This window comes from Mirounga angustirostris, unplaced genomic scaffold (genome assembly GCF_029215605.1).
Source record: "Mirounga angustirostris isolate CCGP_5_RB_7025 unplaced genomic scaffold, mMirAng1.0.hap1 SCAF_17, whole genome shotgun sequence".
Classification (NCBI taxonomy): Eukaryota; Metazoa; Chordata; class Mammalia; order Carnivora; family Phocidae; genus Mirounga; species Mirounga angustirostris.
In genome coordinates this window covers 10,421,358-10,435,786 of record NW_026991725.1, presented here as the reverse complement: position 1 = coordinate 10,435,786, position 14,429 = coordinate 10,421,358, and the positions used below count along the sequence as shown (strand labels likewise).

Here is a 14,429-nt window from a genome sequence, read left to right as displayed (position 1 = left end):
TTTGAGTCAATCACTAACAAGCACATTTGGTTCTCTCTCCAATCAGCTCTATTCCTGGGTCTTCAGGAAATGGGGCAAAAATAGGTTGGAACCAGACTCTCCTGGGGTCAAACTTGGTTCCAGGACAGTAGTGCAAGCGCCTTGCAAGAAGACAAAGGGGCTGTGGCAGATTAGCAGCATGTGCTTGGTTTTTAGCCTAATCATCATGTCCTATGATGTCAGCAAGAAAGGTAAGTACTTCTGTAGTCTAATATCCTAGAAAATCCAAAGAGACACCTAGACTGTTTGGAGGTCTATTCCACCAGATTGAGATAAAGCCAGTTCTCAGTAGGTGACGCTTTACAGTTATCCCATGTATTCTCTTACTTCTAGGCAGGACTGTAACTTACTTCAACTCAGAGAGATAGCTGTTCCATGGTGAGAAGTCTTCCCGCCCCCTTTTTGAAAGATTTTATTTATTTATTTGAGAGAATGAGGAAGAGAGAGAGCACAAGCCGGGGGAGGAGCAGAGGGAGAGGGAGAAGCAGACTCCCCAGGAAGCAGGGCTCTGTCCCAGGATGCTGGGATCAAGACCTGAACAGAAGGCAGACACTTAACAGACTGAGCTCCTCAGGTGCCCCCCACGGTAAGAATTCTTCAGAGAATATGATGCATTCTTCTGCCTTATTCATGTAACGAACATTCAAAGTGCTGTCACCATTAGATGTCTTTCTTTACTGGAGGGTGCTGTCACAGTTTCAGTATTGTCAACACCTACCACTCCCAAATTCATAACCCTCACAAGATGCTGTCTTCCTTTTTTAAGGTGGTACATCCAAACAGATGGGGATGCTCTTGGGTAGAGGGAGGTGAGGGTAAGGGGGGTAGGCTGGAATGGCACCGTTTGCTGCTATCTGGTAACTGTTTATTTAAAACATGCTTTTCCAAAGTGTCCAAACATTTCATCTCTAAAATTAGCTGATCAGAGTTACGGCCAAACAGCTCAAGGCACAGCAGTAACAAATTTAACAGATGAAGAAAACTCACAACATCCTGTGAGTTAAGTGCCAAAAAGCATTAGTGGTTCCATGGAAACCTGAAGAGATACCTTGTTCAGAGTTACATTTAATAAACTTTCAGAAGTTTTAATATAAGAAGGCAGCTAGAACAAGGAGGAGAAGAGATAACAAGCAGCATTTGAAGGAATGGGTTGGTTAGTCTTTTCATTAACTTATTAGCTAATTTCACTTAACTCTTTTTCACCTTTTCTTCCCCCCTAAGTGTAATGGATTGGTGCTCAGTTTTCTTTGTACTAGATAAAATCATTATTTTAAAATCTTTTTTTGATAGTGTTTGATCTCCCCAATTGCCAGCTCTATGAGAAGACACTGCATTCTTTTGCAATCCCCGTCTCCAATACCTGGAATTCTGAACAGTACCCAATAAATTGTAAATCCTGACCTTTTTTTCTTTTTGTTTCCAGAACTCAGAGATAGCAGCTGCCATGTGGGACAGCTGCCAGGGTTCTTCCCAAAGGATGTGAGAAGAATCAGGGATGTGCTCGTGCAAGGTAGGGAATGGGCCCTTCCTGAAAAATCCCCTTGCCATTCTGGAAAATCTTTACCTTTAAAAGATGCCCGTCTCCCCCAATTCCCAGCCCAGATCTCAAATATCCTATTTTAAAGATATGTGTCCCCTCAAGAGGCTTTCTGGAAACCAGTTTTTAAATTAACACTCATGACCTAAGGCATGGCTATGTAAATCAAACAACTGAGGGTGAAGAAAGAGAAGGAGGCAGCGCGCAACCCTCTCTGCATTGGAGGAAACGGTCTAGGAGTGTTTCTCTGGGCTGAATTTATCACAGTCACCTATCTTCCTGAGACCCATGGCAGGAAGGAGGAAAGGCAGGGCTTGTATACTTAGGACCATAAACACATGTTGAGGAGGAAGTGAACTAAAAAAAGAGAAGCAAGTACAGCAGTGGAGTTTTAACAGGGGTCACGAGTGGAAGCTGCTTAGCTGGGTACCATTCAGATTAAGAACCAGCTTCATTTTTCTGTCTGGCTTTTCTCCTTCCAGAAACCAAAAGGTCTACATTCATTCAAAATCAGACTGTGGCTACCCTGCAGTGCCTTGGCTCTGGGAGCAAAGTCAAAGTCAACCTTGTGTATTCAGAGAAAAGGTCAAAGGTCAAGCAAACGCTGAAGAACCTGAGAGTCCTTGCTGCTCCCTGCAGAAACAGCACTACTCCCCAAACTGTCACTTAACCCCCACATCCAAGTTTCAGACTGGATCCCTTCTAACAGGCAAAGGTGAGACTGGAAAATGAGATGAAGGTAGGCACTGGCTTTTAGCTGACATCCTTGAAGCCAGGTGGGCCTCAGTGGTAGCTAAACCCTCAAGGATACATACTATCCTCTCCTGGGCAGATCTGTGTCTTCTCTGAACATCAGGGTTTTTTTAATCTCTATGGGCCCTTCTAACCCTGACATGCTGGGGTTTTCATTTCTGATGGGTCTTCTCTTGACAATGGTTATTGGAATTTTATTTTGAATGCAGACAATAAAATATTTAAACAGCATGGATTTATAGTGAAAAGTCAGTCTCCCTCCTACTCCAATCTCTCAATCTTCCAGTTCTCTAGGGAGCCACTATTACCAACTTAACTGAATCTCCTTCCTACTCTAAGCATAGACGGACGTATACATCTAAAAACCTAAATGGTAGCATACCATACACACTGTTCTGTACCTTGCTTTTTTTCCATTTAACAATGTATCTTATAGGTTGTTGCATATCAGTATGTATGACTTTGTCTCTTTCAACAATTGTACAGTATTCCTTTATATGCCTATAATTTTTGTTTATTCCCTTAAGTGATGTCTAAGCCCAACATGGGGCTCAAGCTCAAGCGTCGCATGCTCTACCGTCTGAGCCAGCCAGGCGCCCCTGTACTATAATTTATTCCACCAGATTCCTGTCAATGGATATTTTGGTTTCTAATCTTTTGTAAACACAAACAATATTGCAAGCAATGACCTTATCCATTCTTCTCTGTGTACCTACAATTTATCCACCTGGTAAATTCCAAGAAGCAGTTCTGCTGCATCACAGGTTTGTTAGCTACTGCGACATTACCTTCCATCCGGTGATTCCACTTTGCCCTTCCACCCCCACCGTGAAAATGCCTGTTCCCCCTAAGTGCTGGGCAATGGTTCTTTTTTTTTTAGATTTTGTTTGTTTATTTGAGAGAGAGCATGAGAGGGAGGAGGGTCAGAGGGAGAAGCAGACTCCCCGCTGAGCAGGGAGCCCGATGTGGGACTCGATCCCGGGACTCCAGGATCATGACCTGAGCCGAAGGCAGTCACTTAACCAACTGAGCCACCCAGGCGCCCCTGGGCAATGGTTCTTGACATCAGTTAAGTCTCTCTGTTCTGCCCTCCTTTCCTTCCCCCACCCATTCTTTCTGTCAAGCAGTTTATGATTTTGGCAGTTTCCCTTTACATACAGGCAATCCCCTAGATGCCACTGCTGCACTGCTGGAAAAATAAAACTTAACACTTGTAGAGAAACTGGGGGTTCCCAAGTAGGATAATGGAAAAAAAAAACTTTAAAAACTATGGTCTGTTTAGAGGACTAGAGATTGGGAAATAAGTGGAGAGATTCTTGGGAGGTGTAATTCTAGGTATAGTAAATTATATATCCTCACATGATATGAATGTTTTCACTCCCTTTATTGTACTTTCTAGAGTTTATATGGTAACGATTTGTGTGGGAAAAAAAAAAACCCTCTTATTAAAAACTGAAAAAAATTCTGACAGCATTTGGGGGTTTTCGGTTATTCAATATTAATGTGAAGTAATTCAACCAGATTGTTTTCCTAACATGTGACACCCCTCCACCAATGGCAGGTGTCGATATTAGTGAACTTAAGTCATTCTAGAGTCTAGAGCACTCTGTGCAGGATGGATTTTTCTTGGATATAGTGCTATGCATTGTAGGATTTGGGCAATTAAGGACACTTGTTCTTAGAAATTTGGAACAAGGGAAACTGGGTGATTAAGGGGGTGGAAGGATGCCAGAGATCAACCTGACCCAATTCAAAAATTTGCCCTGGGCTTCTTTCTTCCTCCTTCCTTCATGGCATGGTGGTTGGTTCCTGAATTCAGAATGTAGGCTAATAGCCAGTACTACTTGAACTGTGCAAAGAGATTAAATGGATGTTTGTTGGCTAGTTTGTGGACTTAATCAACATTCATGATACATTTCTATGGAATAATGGTGAATTCCAAACAACCAACTTATATATGGACTTTTGAAATATCATTCCATTTATAAGTTTGAAACTGCCAATTCTGAATTTAAATTTACATTGAATACCAGGATGTGAGAGACACCAAGTAGGGTAGAAATAAAAATTAAATAAAAGGCCAAATATACAAGGTCATAAAAGAGATGCCCTCTGAAATTACCACACTATGGTTGACATCAGTCTGCACAAAAGGATGTCCCAGAAACAATCAGAAGACAGTTTATGAAAATGTTCCCAGAGCAAAGTAGGAATTTGAAACTGGAAGGATGATAATATACTACAACACAGTCATCAGAAGATGTGGGTCAACATGGAATGTAGAAAAACGTCAGATGGAGACTATTTGTTACTGTTTATGGAATTGGGCCAATGAAAAGATCCTTTACTATAAATATCCCCAAATTTCTTTCTGGTGGACAAAGATGACTCATTAGGTGTTTTTCACTTATGATATAATATAGTTTATACCATCTAGTTCCTATTGCTCAGATTCTATATAAATCTAGACTTTCTAATTAGATTTCAAAAGAACCTATATGTTTAGAACAGGATCCCTAGAAGAGAAAAATCCTACCTGATCCATTTGATGGATACATTCTATGTAAGTTTCTTTAAATGTCATTTTAGTATATAGATTAGGCTCCTTGGAATTTGATTAATGTGAACCAATTTTTTTTAAAGATTTTATTTATTTATTTGAGAGAGAGAGATAGCGAGAGAGGGAACACAAGCAGGGGGAGTGGGAGAGGGAGAAGCAGGCGCTCTGCGGAGCAGGGAGCCTGATGCGGGGCTTGATCCCAGGACCCTGGGATCATGACCTGAGCCGAAGGCAGATGCCCAACGACTGAGCCACCCAGGTGCCCCAAGTGTGAACCAATTTCTAAGGACTGTTTACCCCATGTGAAACTAGGGTGTAGGAGAGATAACATCAAACAAGTGTTCATTCTGATATTATCATCTCTGACAAGTTACTTAATTTCTCCAGTGCTCAGTTTCTACAGCTACAAATGAGAGATTTGACTAGATGATATCATTTCTAGATATACAAAGGGAGGTTTAAATCTGAAGCACAGACTCAACAGCAATAGGTAAGACCTCTCAAATAAGCCCTTTTGACCTTCTAGTATTATTACAGAATAATCTCCAAGAGAGATTTCCATTTAAATATACTGTATCTAATGTTCCCTATTTAAAATAAATTATTTTGTAATAAAGCAAAGCATCATCTGCTAAGTTATCCATTTCATAGATTTGGAGTTTGTACATCTGAGAGGGGGGCATTCTTGCTCAAATATCCTTAGCCAACAAAAAACTAATACTGCAATTCCATCATCACCGGGAATGGAGTGGTTGTATTTACAGATGTGCTCCACCTTAATGCTCAGTTACCTAGCAGATGAGACCTAAAAGAGCTGCCAACATAGATGGACATTAATTTCAAAGCTTAAGCAGAACTGAAAATACACTGACAGATGAAGCCTATTAAGAAGACTTTGAAACAGTGGCTCCCAGGAGGTGGGAAGACATGCCACATTGAAATACCATTATCCCTGTGGCTAGAGGGCACAGTTCTTCTACTAGAGGATCACTAGGTTTTTCCCTTCTCTTTCAATCACAATATCACTCGGTGTGCAAAGTGTTTTCACACCTGTTTCCTCATTTTTATTTGTTTCTGATCTTCCCATTAACGCCGTGAAATAGGTAGGCCAAGAATTACTTTATTATAACCATCTTACAGATAAGGAAACCAAAACACAAAGAACTTATGTGACTCGTCCAAAGTGAGATTTATCTTCCTTCTCATCTGTCTCAGAAACACATACATTATTACTTCAGAGAACTGACTGGCACCATGCTGGAAATATTTAATATAATTTCCTTATTTTTCCTTCTCAACCTGTTGGCTCTCCATCTCTGCCGATCTTTGCCAACACTGTCTTCCTGATTAAACTGAAGGCAGGGACTATTCCTTCCTCTGTAATTTTACATGCAGTGCCTGGTACTGTGGCCGTTGGCCTCTGAAGGCAAGAACTATCATTTCACATGGACTTAATCAAGACTTCGGAAAGTAATTTAGAAAAGTCAAGTAGGACTTACAGACCTTAATTTAATAAGCAATGATTAGAGACCATTAGAAACAAAATAGGAACCTGTGTGAATTAGATTAGGTCAATTCTGGAGCCAAGTGAAGTTAGTTAGTTAGTTAGTTAGACCACAGCTAGAATCCAGCTATGTCTCAACACTTCAGCGGCTGGTTTGAGTCACCAGCATCTTTCATTTGGGTTTCTGCAATGGCCTCCTAACAGGTTTCTCTGCTTTGACGCTTGCCCCCTACAGTCTATTTCTAACACAGCAGGTCAGTGATCCTTTCGAAACAAAGCCATCCACCACTTCTGCTCAAAACCTTGCAATGGATCCCCATTTCAATCATAATAAAAACCAAAGTCCTTAAAGTAGCTTACGAGGCTCTTGATATAGGCCCGTTACCTTTAGAACTTTCCTCATCTCCAACTGCCCTGTGCTCACTCCATTCCAGTCTCACTGGCCTCCTTGCTTCTCTAAAACTGTAACACGTCTGACACACTCACACCACCTCAGGACCTTTATCCTAGCTGTACCTTCTGCCTAGATCACTGCTTTCCCAGGTGTGTGCTTAGCTAATCCCCTACTTCTGTCAAGCCTTGCTCACTTCTTTTCTCAAGGAAACCAGCTTGTATTGCAGGTTGCCCCCCACTGCCCACCTACACCGCCAGACTTCGCCCTAACCTTGCTCTGCTTTTAGTTTGTTTTTTTTTTTTAGCACTTACCTCCTTCTAAAATAACATAAAGTTGGGGCTCCTGGGTGGCCCAGTCTAAGGTTAAGCACCTGCCTTCAGCTCAAGTCATGATCCCAGGGTCCTGAGATGGAGTCCTGCGTCGGGTTCCCTGCTCAGAGGGGAGTCAGCTTCTCCCTCTCCCTCTGCCTGCTGCTCCCCCTGCTTGTGCTCTCTATCAAATAAACAAATAAAATCTCAGTCCCTGGTACAGAATGGATATTCATTTAAAAATATTTGCTTTGGGGCGCCTGGGTGGCTCAGTCGTTAAGTGCCTGCCTTTGGCTCAGGTCATGATCCCAGGGTTCTGGGATTGAGCCCCGCATCGGGCTCCCTACTCCATGGGAAGCCTGCTTCTCCCTCTCCCACTCCCCGTGCTTGTGTTCCCTCTCTTGCTGTGTCTCTCTCTGTCAAATGAATAAATAAAAAATCTTAAAAAAAAAAATCTTAAAAAAAATTTACTTTCTGGGTTGCCTGATGGCTCAGTCAGTTAAATGTCTGACTCTTGATCTCAGCTCAGGTCTTGGTATCAGGGTCATGAGTTCAAGCCCCATGTTGGCGGCCATGTTGGGTGGAGCCTACTTAAAAAATTTTCTTTCTGAAAGAATGAAATTGAGGAGTGCATGAAGCTGGGTGGTCTCTCCTTCTTCCAGCTCCCTCTGCTTTCCCCAAACCTCTCTCAAAGAAGTTGACTTAAGACTTTATTTAGACAGGGGCGCCTGGGTGGCTCAGTCGTTGGGCGTCTGCCTTCGGCTCAGGTCATGATCCCAGGGTCCTGGGATTGAGCCCTGCGTTGGGCTCCTTGCTCAGCGGGGAACCTGCTTCTCTCTCTCCCTCTGCCTGCCGCTCTGCCTATCTGTGCTCTCTCTCTCTACGTCTCTGTCAAATAAATAAATAAATAAAATCTTTTTTTAAAAAATCAGCTTCTCTAAAGAAGGTCCCAGAAATGTATGTAGTTTGACACTATTAATAATCATTTGCCTCCACACAAGTGAGCTTGTGGCCATTTTGGGGACAGAATGAATTGTACTTGTGTGGTAGGGGATTCCAGCCATTGCATGTATAGATGAACATCTAAAACACCAAGCATCATTGCAATGAGGACAACAACCAAGTGCATGCTTTCATCTGCACTGTTTCTAGGAAATGGCTCTTCCTAAATTGGCCAGGACTCAAATTCTGTAATATTCCAGTTTAGTTTACATCCCAGTTCCCTTGGGAGAAATGTAAATATAAGATTAGTAATAACAAGGGGCGCCTGGGTGGCTCAGTCGTTAAGCGCCTGCCTTCGGCTCAGGTCATGATCCCAGTGTCCTGGGATGGAGCCCCGCATCAGGCTCCCTGCTCCACAGGGAGTCTGCTTCTCCCTCTCCCACTCCCCCTGCTTGTGTTCCCTCTCTCGCTGTGTTTCTCTCTGTCAAATAAGTAAATAAAATCTTAAAAAAAAAAAAAAAAGATTAGTAATAACAAGATGTGTATGAGCGATTTGTCCCCAAGTTTGCCTTTGACCCAAAAGTGATGCCAATTCACCCTTGTTCCTCCTACTCCCCAATATAGTCAAGAGAAGAATAGGGAAGGTGATTTTCTGATCCCACACAGTGTGTCTGTCTGAGCACAAGGGGAGAGACCCTGAGAGGGTGCTGGTGAAAGATGAATTCAGAACTCCTTGCGCACCCACCTCCTTCCTCCCCTGAAAACAATGCAAGAATCATTCCTACTTGATCATGGCCAATCCCAAATCCCAGGGAAGGTGACTCATTGGAAGGAGGCTGCAAAGGAGGTTAGAGCGAGGCCCACCCCACTCCTGACTCTGAGTCTGAAATGGAAATTCAGCCTATTATCTCTGCATCGGGCTGGGCCCCTATTAGTCTGGGGGAGCTAGAAGAACTTCAAATCAGAGGATCAATCTCTTCCCTCTCTCAAGTTCTCTCTTCTCCCTCTTCTACTCCTCTCTCCTTTTAGACACAGATGAGAACCTAAAGAAGAGGCAGAAATGGAGCACTGTGGTCAAATTTCTGATTGCTGTCACCCTGTTGCTCAGTGGAGTCGCCATGATAGTGTTTGTCCTTTTTGAAGTCCCATGCCCTGTAAGTTTGTTAATGTATTGGGTCCCTGGACTGGATCTATAAAGACTTTCTTCTGGGGGCACCTGGGTGGCTCAGATCAAGATCAGTCTTGATCTCAGCTCCGGTCTTTTTTTTTTTTTTTTAAGATTTTATTTATTTGACAGAGAGACACAGTGAGAGAGGGAACACAAGCAGAGGGAGTGGGAGAGGGAGAAGCAGGCTTCCCGCTGAGCAGGGAGCCCCATGCGGGGCTCGATCCCAGGACCCTGGGATCATGACCTGAGCCGAAGGCAGACGCTTAATGACTGAGCCACCCAGGCGCCCCTCAGCTCCGGTCTTGATCTCAGGGTTGTGAGTTCAAATCCTGTATTGGGCTCCATGTCCAGCACGGAGCCTACTTAAAAAAAAAAAAAAAACATGTTTATAAAGACTTTCTTTTTCTGTTCCAGAGGCAGGCTCACATAATGAAAAAAGCATGGACTTTGGGGTTTGGATAGAACTGCCACTCACACTCAAGCAGAATGGCTTTGAGAAAGTTGTTTGACTTCCCCAACATGAGTTGGCTCATCTGTAAAATGGGACTAATGATATTTGCCTCTCATGGTGTTTTTGAAGGTTAATTAAGATCCTGTGTGAAAGGCACCTGGCACATTGGTGGCGCTTGCTAAATGCAAGTTCCTGCCCTCTGCTGGACTTGGACATTCTTTACGGACGACAGATCCAACGAGATTGAGTGTTTTCTTTAAAAAAGATGATTTTTTTAAAATGGCCTGGCCAAATGCATACCGGCCACCTAAAACTATCACCAGTTACTTTTTCTCTTCGGAGTCAGTGCTGGGGAGCAGAGAGCTATGCCGATGCCAGTGGTTGGGCAGAAGGCAAAGGAAGAAGGCCAGCAACCTGGGGCAGCTGAATCCCAGCTTGAGTCTCAGCCCAAGAAGGAAAGTGGTCTCTGTATGGTCTATGTCATTTGCTTGGAAAAAATGAGGTTAATATATAAGTGCTGGGAGATAGGGAGCTGCTTCACTTACGAAGCAAATGTTGGCGTTTCTTTTATGTGTCAGGAAATAGGGAGGTACTTGTACTACTATTTTATTTTCCTAACATCAGCCCAGCCATAACATAATAGGGTATTTATTGAAAATATATTATTTCTGAGCCCCAGATATAATCATTCAAAATGTCTAGAGTGAGGCCAGGAATCTTATTTTTTAAGATTTTTAACGACCCCCCTAAGCAGAGGTGGATTTATTGTGAAACTAATGAAGCTTAAACTTAAGGACCCATGGGACTTGTATAAAGCTTGTATCTAATTTTGTATTCTTAAAATTTGTATTTTTTTCCTTAAAAAAAGGTACCCCAAATTGTAAGAGTTCAGAACCCACAGCATATGTATCCACCCCTGCCCTCAGGTAACTCTTATATACACAACAAAGTTTAGGAACCACCACCCTGAAAAGTTTGAATACTTGGCAAAGTAGCTTCTTTCCTCTTGGCCTTTGGTTTTCCTGACAGCATCATAAGCTCATATTGCCCTTTAGTGTCTAAAACAAACACACTACCACTGTTTCAGCATGGCTGCTTTAAATCCAGTTTCCCTGGGGCGCCTGGGTGGCTCAGTTGTTAAGCGTCTGCCTTCGGCTCAGGTCATGATCCCAGGGTCCTGGGATCGAGCCCCGCATCGGGCTCCCTACTCGCGGGAAGCCTGCTTCTCCCTCTCCCACTCCCCCTGTGTGTGTTCCCTCTCTCGCTGTCTCTCTCTCTGTCAAATAAATAAATAAAATCTTTAAAAAAAAAAAAATTTAAATCCAGTTTCCCTGTCAGAAGTGGACTCAGCCTTTCAATACCAGAAACTGATGTGTGCCTTCTCTACAACATCCACAACACTCACTAAGATGAGGTCTCCAATAATTTTAAAATTAAAGAAGGGGGGGCGCTTGGTTGGTGCAGTTGGTTAAGCGACCGACTCTTGGTTTTGACTCAGCTCATGATCTCAGGGTTGTGAGATCAAGCCCTGTGTTGGGCTCCTCACTCAGCACAGTCAGCCTGAGATTCTTTCCCTTTCTCCCTCTCCCTCCCCCTCTGCTCCTCCCCCCATTTGCACTCTTTCTCTAAAATAAATAAATAAATAAAATCTTTTTAAAAATTAAATTAAAAAAGGAATCCATTTTTTCAGAATTAGAGCATTGAGAATGGGTCTCAAAGATTATCTAGTCTAGGATGGTACACATGTGTCTACTCTTTAATTCTGTGTCGACTGCACATATCAATAATCAAGCACAGTGCCCTAGAAGCTGAATACGTTCTGGAGCTCTAACACACAAAATAGTGATTATGGTCAACAGTAGTGTATTATATACTTCAAAACTGCTAAGAGACTAGATCCTAAATGTCCTCACCACAAAAAGAACTGGTAATTATTATGACATGATAGAGGTGTTAGGGTGGTAATCATATTGCAATCTATAAATGTATGCAGTTGGGCACCTGGGTGGCTCAGTCGGTTAAGCGTCTGCCTTCAGCTCAGGTCATCTCGGGGTCCTAGGATCAAGTTCCGCATTGGTCTCCCTGCTCAGCGGGGAGTCTGTTCTTCCTCTGCCTCCCCCCCTTCCCTGCTCATGCTAGTTCTCTCTCTCTCAAATAAATAAATAAAATCTTGAAAAAAATGTATGTAGTCAAGACACTATACACAAACTTACACAATGTTCTATGTAAATTATATCTCAATCTTTGAAACTGAAGCACAGCACTCTTTCTATCCAGCTATGGCATCAGAGTATTTCTTATCACAGAGTATTTATCACAGTTTCTTATGCCAACTTATTTGTCATCTCTGGTCTAGGTTACTATTTTCTTTTTTTTTTTTTAAGATTTTATTTATTTATTTAAGACAGAGAATGAGAGAGAGCACATGAGAGGGGTTAGGGTCAGAGGGAGAAGCAGACTCCCTGCCGAGCAGGGAGCCCGATGTGGGACTCGATCCCGGGACTCCAGGATCATGACCTGAGCCGAAGGCAGTCGCTTAACCAACTGAGCCACCCAGGCGCCCAAGGTTACTATTTTCTATAATCCGGTTTCTACTAATATTGGATGATGAGCTCATGTAAATTAGTATGATTAAACATAGGATGTATGTTTAGTTCTTCACTCCAATCTGCATTATCATTTCTACTGAACAGTGGAAGAGATAGGCCTGAACGGGAATAAAGAGTCTAGTCCAGAGTTAGAGGTAACCATGTAGTAGCAACACTGACTGAATTCTTCCCATCAACAAAATAAGCTACTAAATGATAAAGGAATTAATAAAAAGAATAATAAGCAATTTTATCTCATTTGAGCCTCACAAAAACTGTGGGAGGTAGCTAGAGCAGGTTATCTACATTTTATTGATACTTAAACTGAGGCTCAGAGAGGTTGTGTGACATACAGCTGGTAGAAACAGAACTGAAATCCAGGTCTTTCATTCCTATACTGAAATTTTACTGAAAACCTTCTATGCACCAAGTTCCCTAACTTTAAGAGGGTCACAGTCTATGTTCATAATAGTTAAGCCTTTAGGGGCACCTGGGTGGCTCAGTCGACTGAGCGTCTGCCTTCAGCTCAGAGCATGATCCCGGAGTCCCAGGATCGAGCCCCGCATTGGGCTTCCTGCTCAGCAGAGAGCCTGCTTCTCCTTCTGCCCCTCATCCCACTTGTGGTCTCTCTCTCTCTCACTCTCTCTCTCAAATAAATAAATAAAATCTATAAAAAAAATAGTTAAGCCTTTAGAAAGAACACAGAAAATCGGATGGGATATGGAATGAGATATACCAAGAGTGGAATGGGATTAGTATAAAATATTTGGTCCACAGAGACTCAGATCTCTGTCCCTTTTCAAACATAGTGAGATTGTGTGGGTCTGATTCAAGAAATGAAGTAGAATCCCTGTGCAACTGGGATCCAAAGTAGCCTTTTCCATTCAAGGCAAATGGGTCAAGCAAGGGGTGGATGGGCTCTTTGCTAGTGGGTTATAGGGCCCAACCAATTGTAGGTTCTCATGCATAAATAAATGCACCTTGCTGATACTTTCTGTGTAAATACAATAACTTTTCCTAGAATTGCTGGGTAACAAAGAGGCAAAATGATGTGTACTTGGAATTAAACTGGGTTTTGTACTAAGCCATCTCTGTGTTGGTACATGAAGGAATACCGATTTGCATCCTCTTTACCGCTCATTTCCTTTCAATCTCTAGGTTGGACAAGATGCTCCCAACTCATCAAGCCCAAAGAAAGCTGCAGGGATCACTATCATCCACGAGACATACTTCTGAAAAGCTCTTCTCTGCTTCACACATGGAATGAAGGATACCACATGGTCTTCTCCCTGTCATTAACCAATATTGGCAGGTCCTTGCGAATTCACTCGTATCTTCAGCAGGGACAGGACAATCAAACAGTAATGCCAGGCCAATGAAGGGGGAGCCTGGGCTTAGCAGTCAGACTTACCCTCATGCTGCTGCTACTATCTTAGCCCACACCTCTGAGATTCACTTCATCCCTCACGGAGAACGGGTATCTTTTCCTCTCATCAAATGAGAACAAAAAGTCTTCCCTCCGAGCACTATGAATGGACCTATTGCTGTCTTTGACAAAAGGTTTAAACATAGCCTCCAAGTGGCAAAACAGCCACCAGTGTGGCACCGTTCACCAACGCCTCTGTCATCCTCACAGCTGAATTCATGCTCACTGGCTCTCAGCTGGCTTAGGGTGGGGGTTCCTGTCTTCCCAGGCTGATGTTCATAGGGTTTTAAGACTTAGCCTCTGCCCTACACGGAGCTATCCACACACTGGTGAGGGAAACATGACCCTAAGCATTCCAGAAGTCCTTCTTCTAAGTCATCCCCAAAGGGTTTAGGGACTGCATAAAATAGGACACACATAAGGTCTCCTGATGATCCACAACTCTTCAAGCAGGCCTGACATTACACCCTAAACCACAATGCTGAGCTGAATACATTTTGAACAAGGATTCCAGAGCAAAATGATTCTGATGATCTTCCTTACAAAGGCACAGCTCTGAGTCAAGTCTGACCTGCTCAAGTAAGAGTCTGGCAAGGAAGCAGAAACAGTGGATGTTGAAGGGAACAGGTTAAGAAAAGGGAATGGCAGCAGAGATAAGACTGTCATCCTGCTTCTAGTATGAGAGTGTTGAAACCATTCCATTTCATTTTGGCCATATTTAACTGTCACTAAGTAATTCTGTTTTCTTAGTTCTCGGGT

At 42.9% G+C, this 14,429-nt stretch overlaps 2 protein-coding genes across 12 annotated transcripts in view; one reads left to right on the top strand and one right to left on the bottom strand.

The window, feature by feature from the left end:
* Positions 1-14,429, bottom strand: part of ACACA (acetyl-CoA carboxylase alpha) — a 283,601-nt gene that overhangs the window by 253,690 nt on the left and 15,482 nt on the right. The window lies entirely within an intron of this gene.
* Positions 179-13,480, top strand: CUNH17orf78 (chromosome unknown C17orf78 homolog). Its single transcript, XM_064583276.1, is given in 9 exon segments — positions 179-230; positions 1,463-1,549; positions 2,059-2,223; positions 2,226-2,291; positions 2,857-2,907; positions 9,067-9,191; positions 9,999-10,056; positions 10,059-10,129; positions 13,403-13,480. Coding segments are annotated over 9 exon segments (753 nt in total).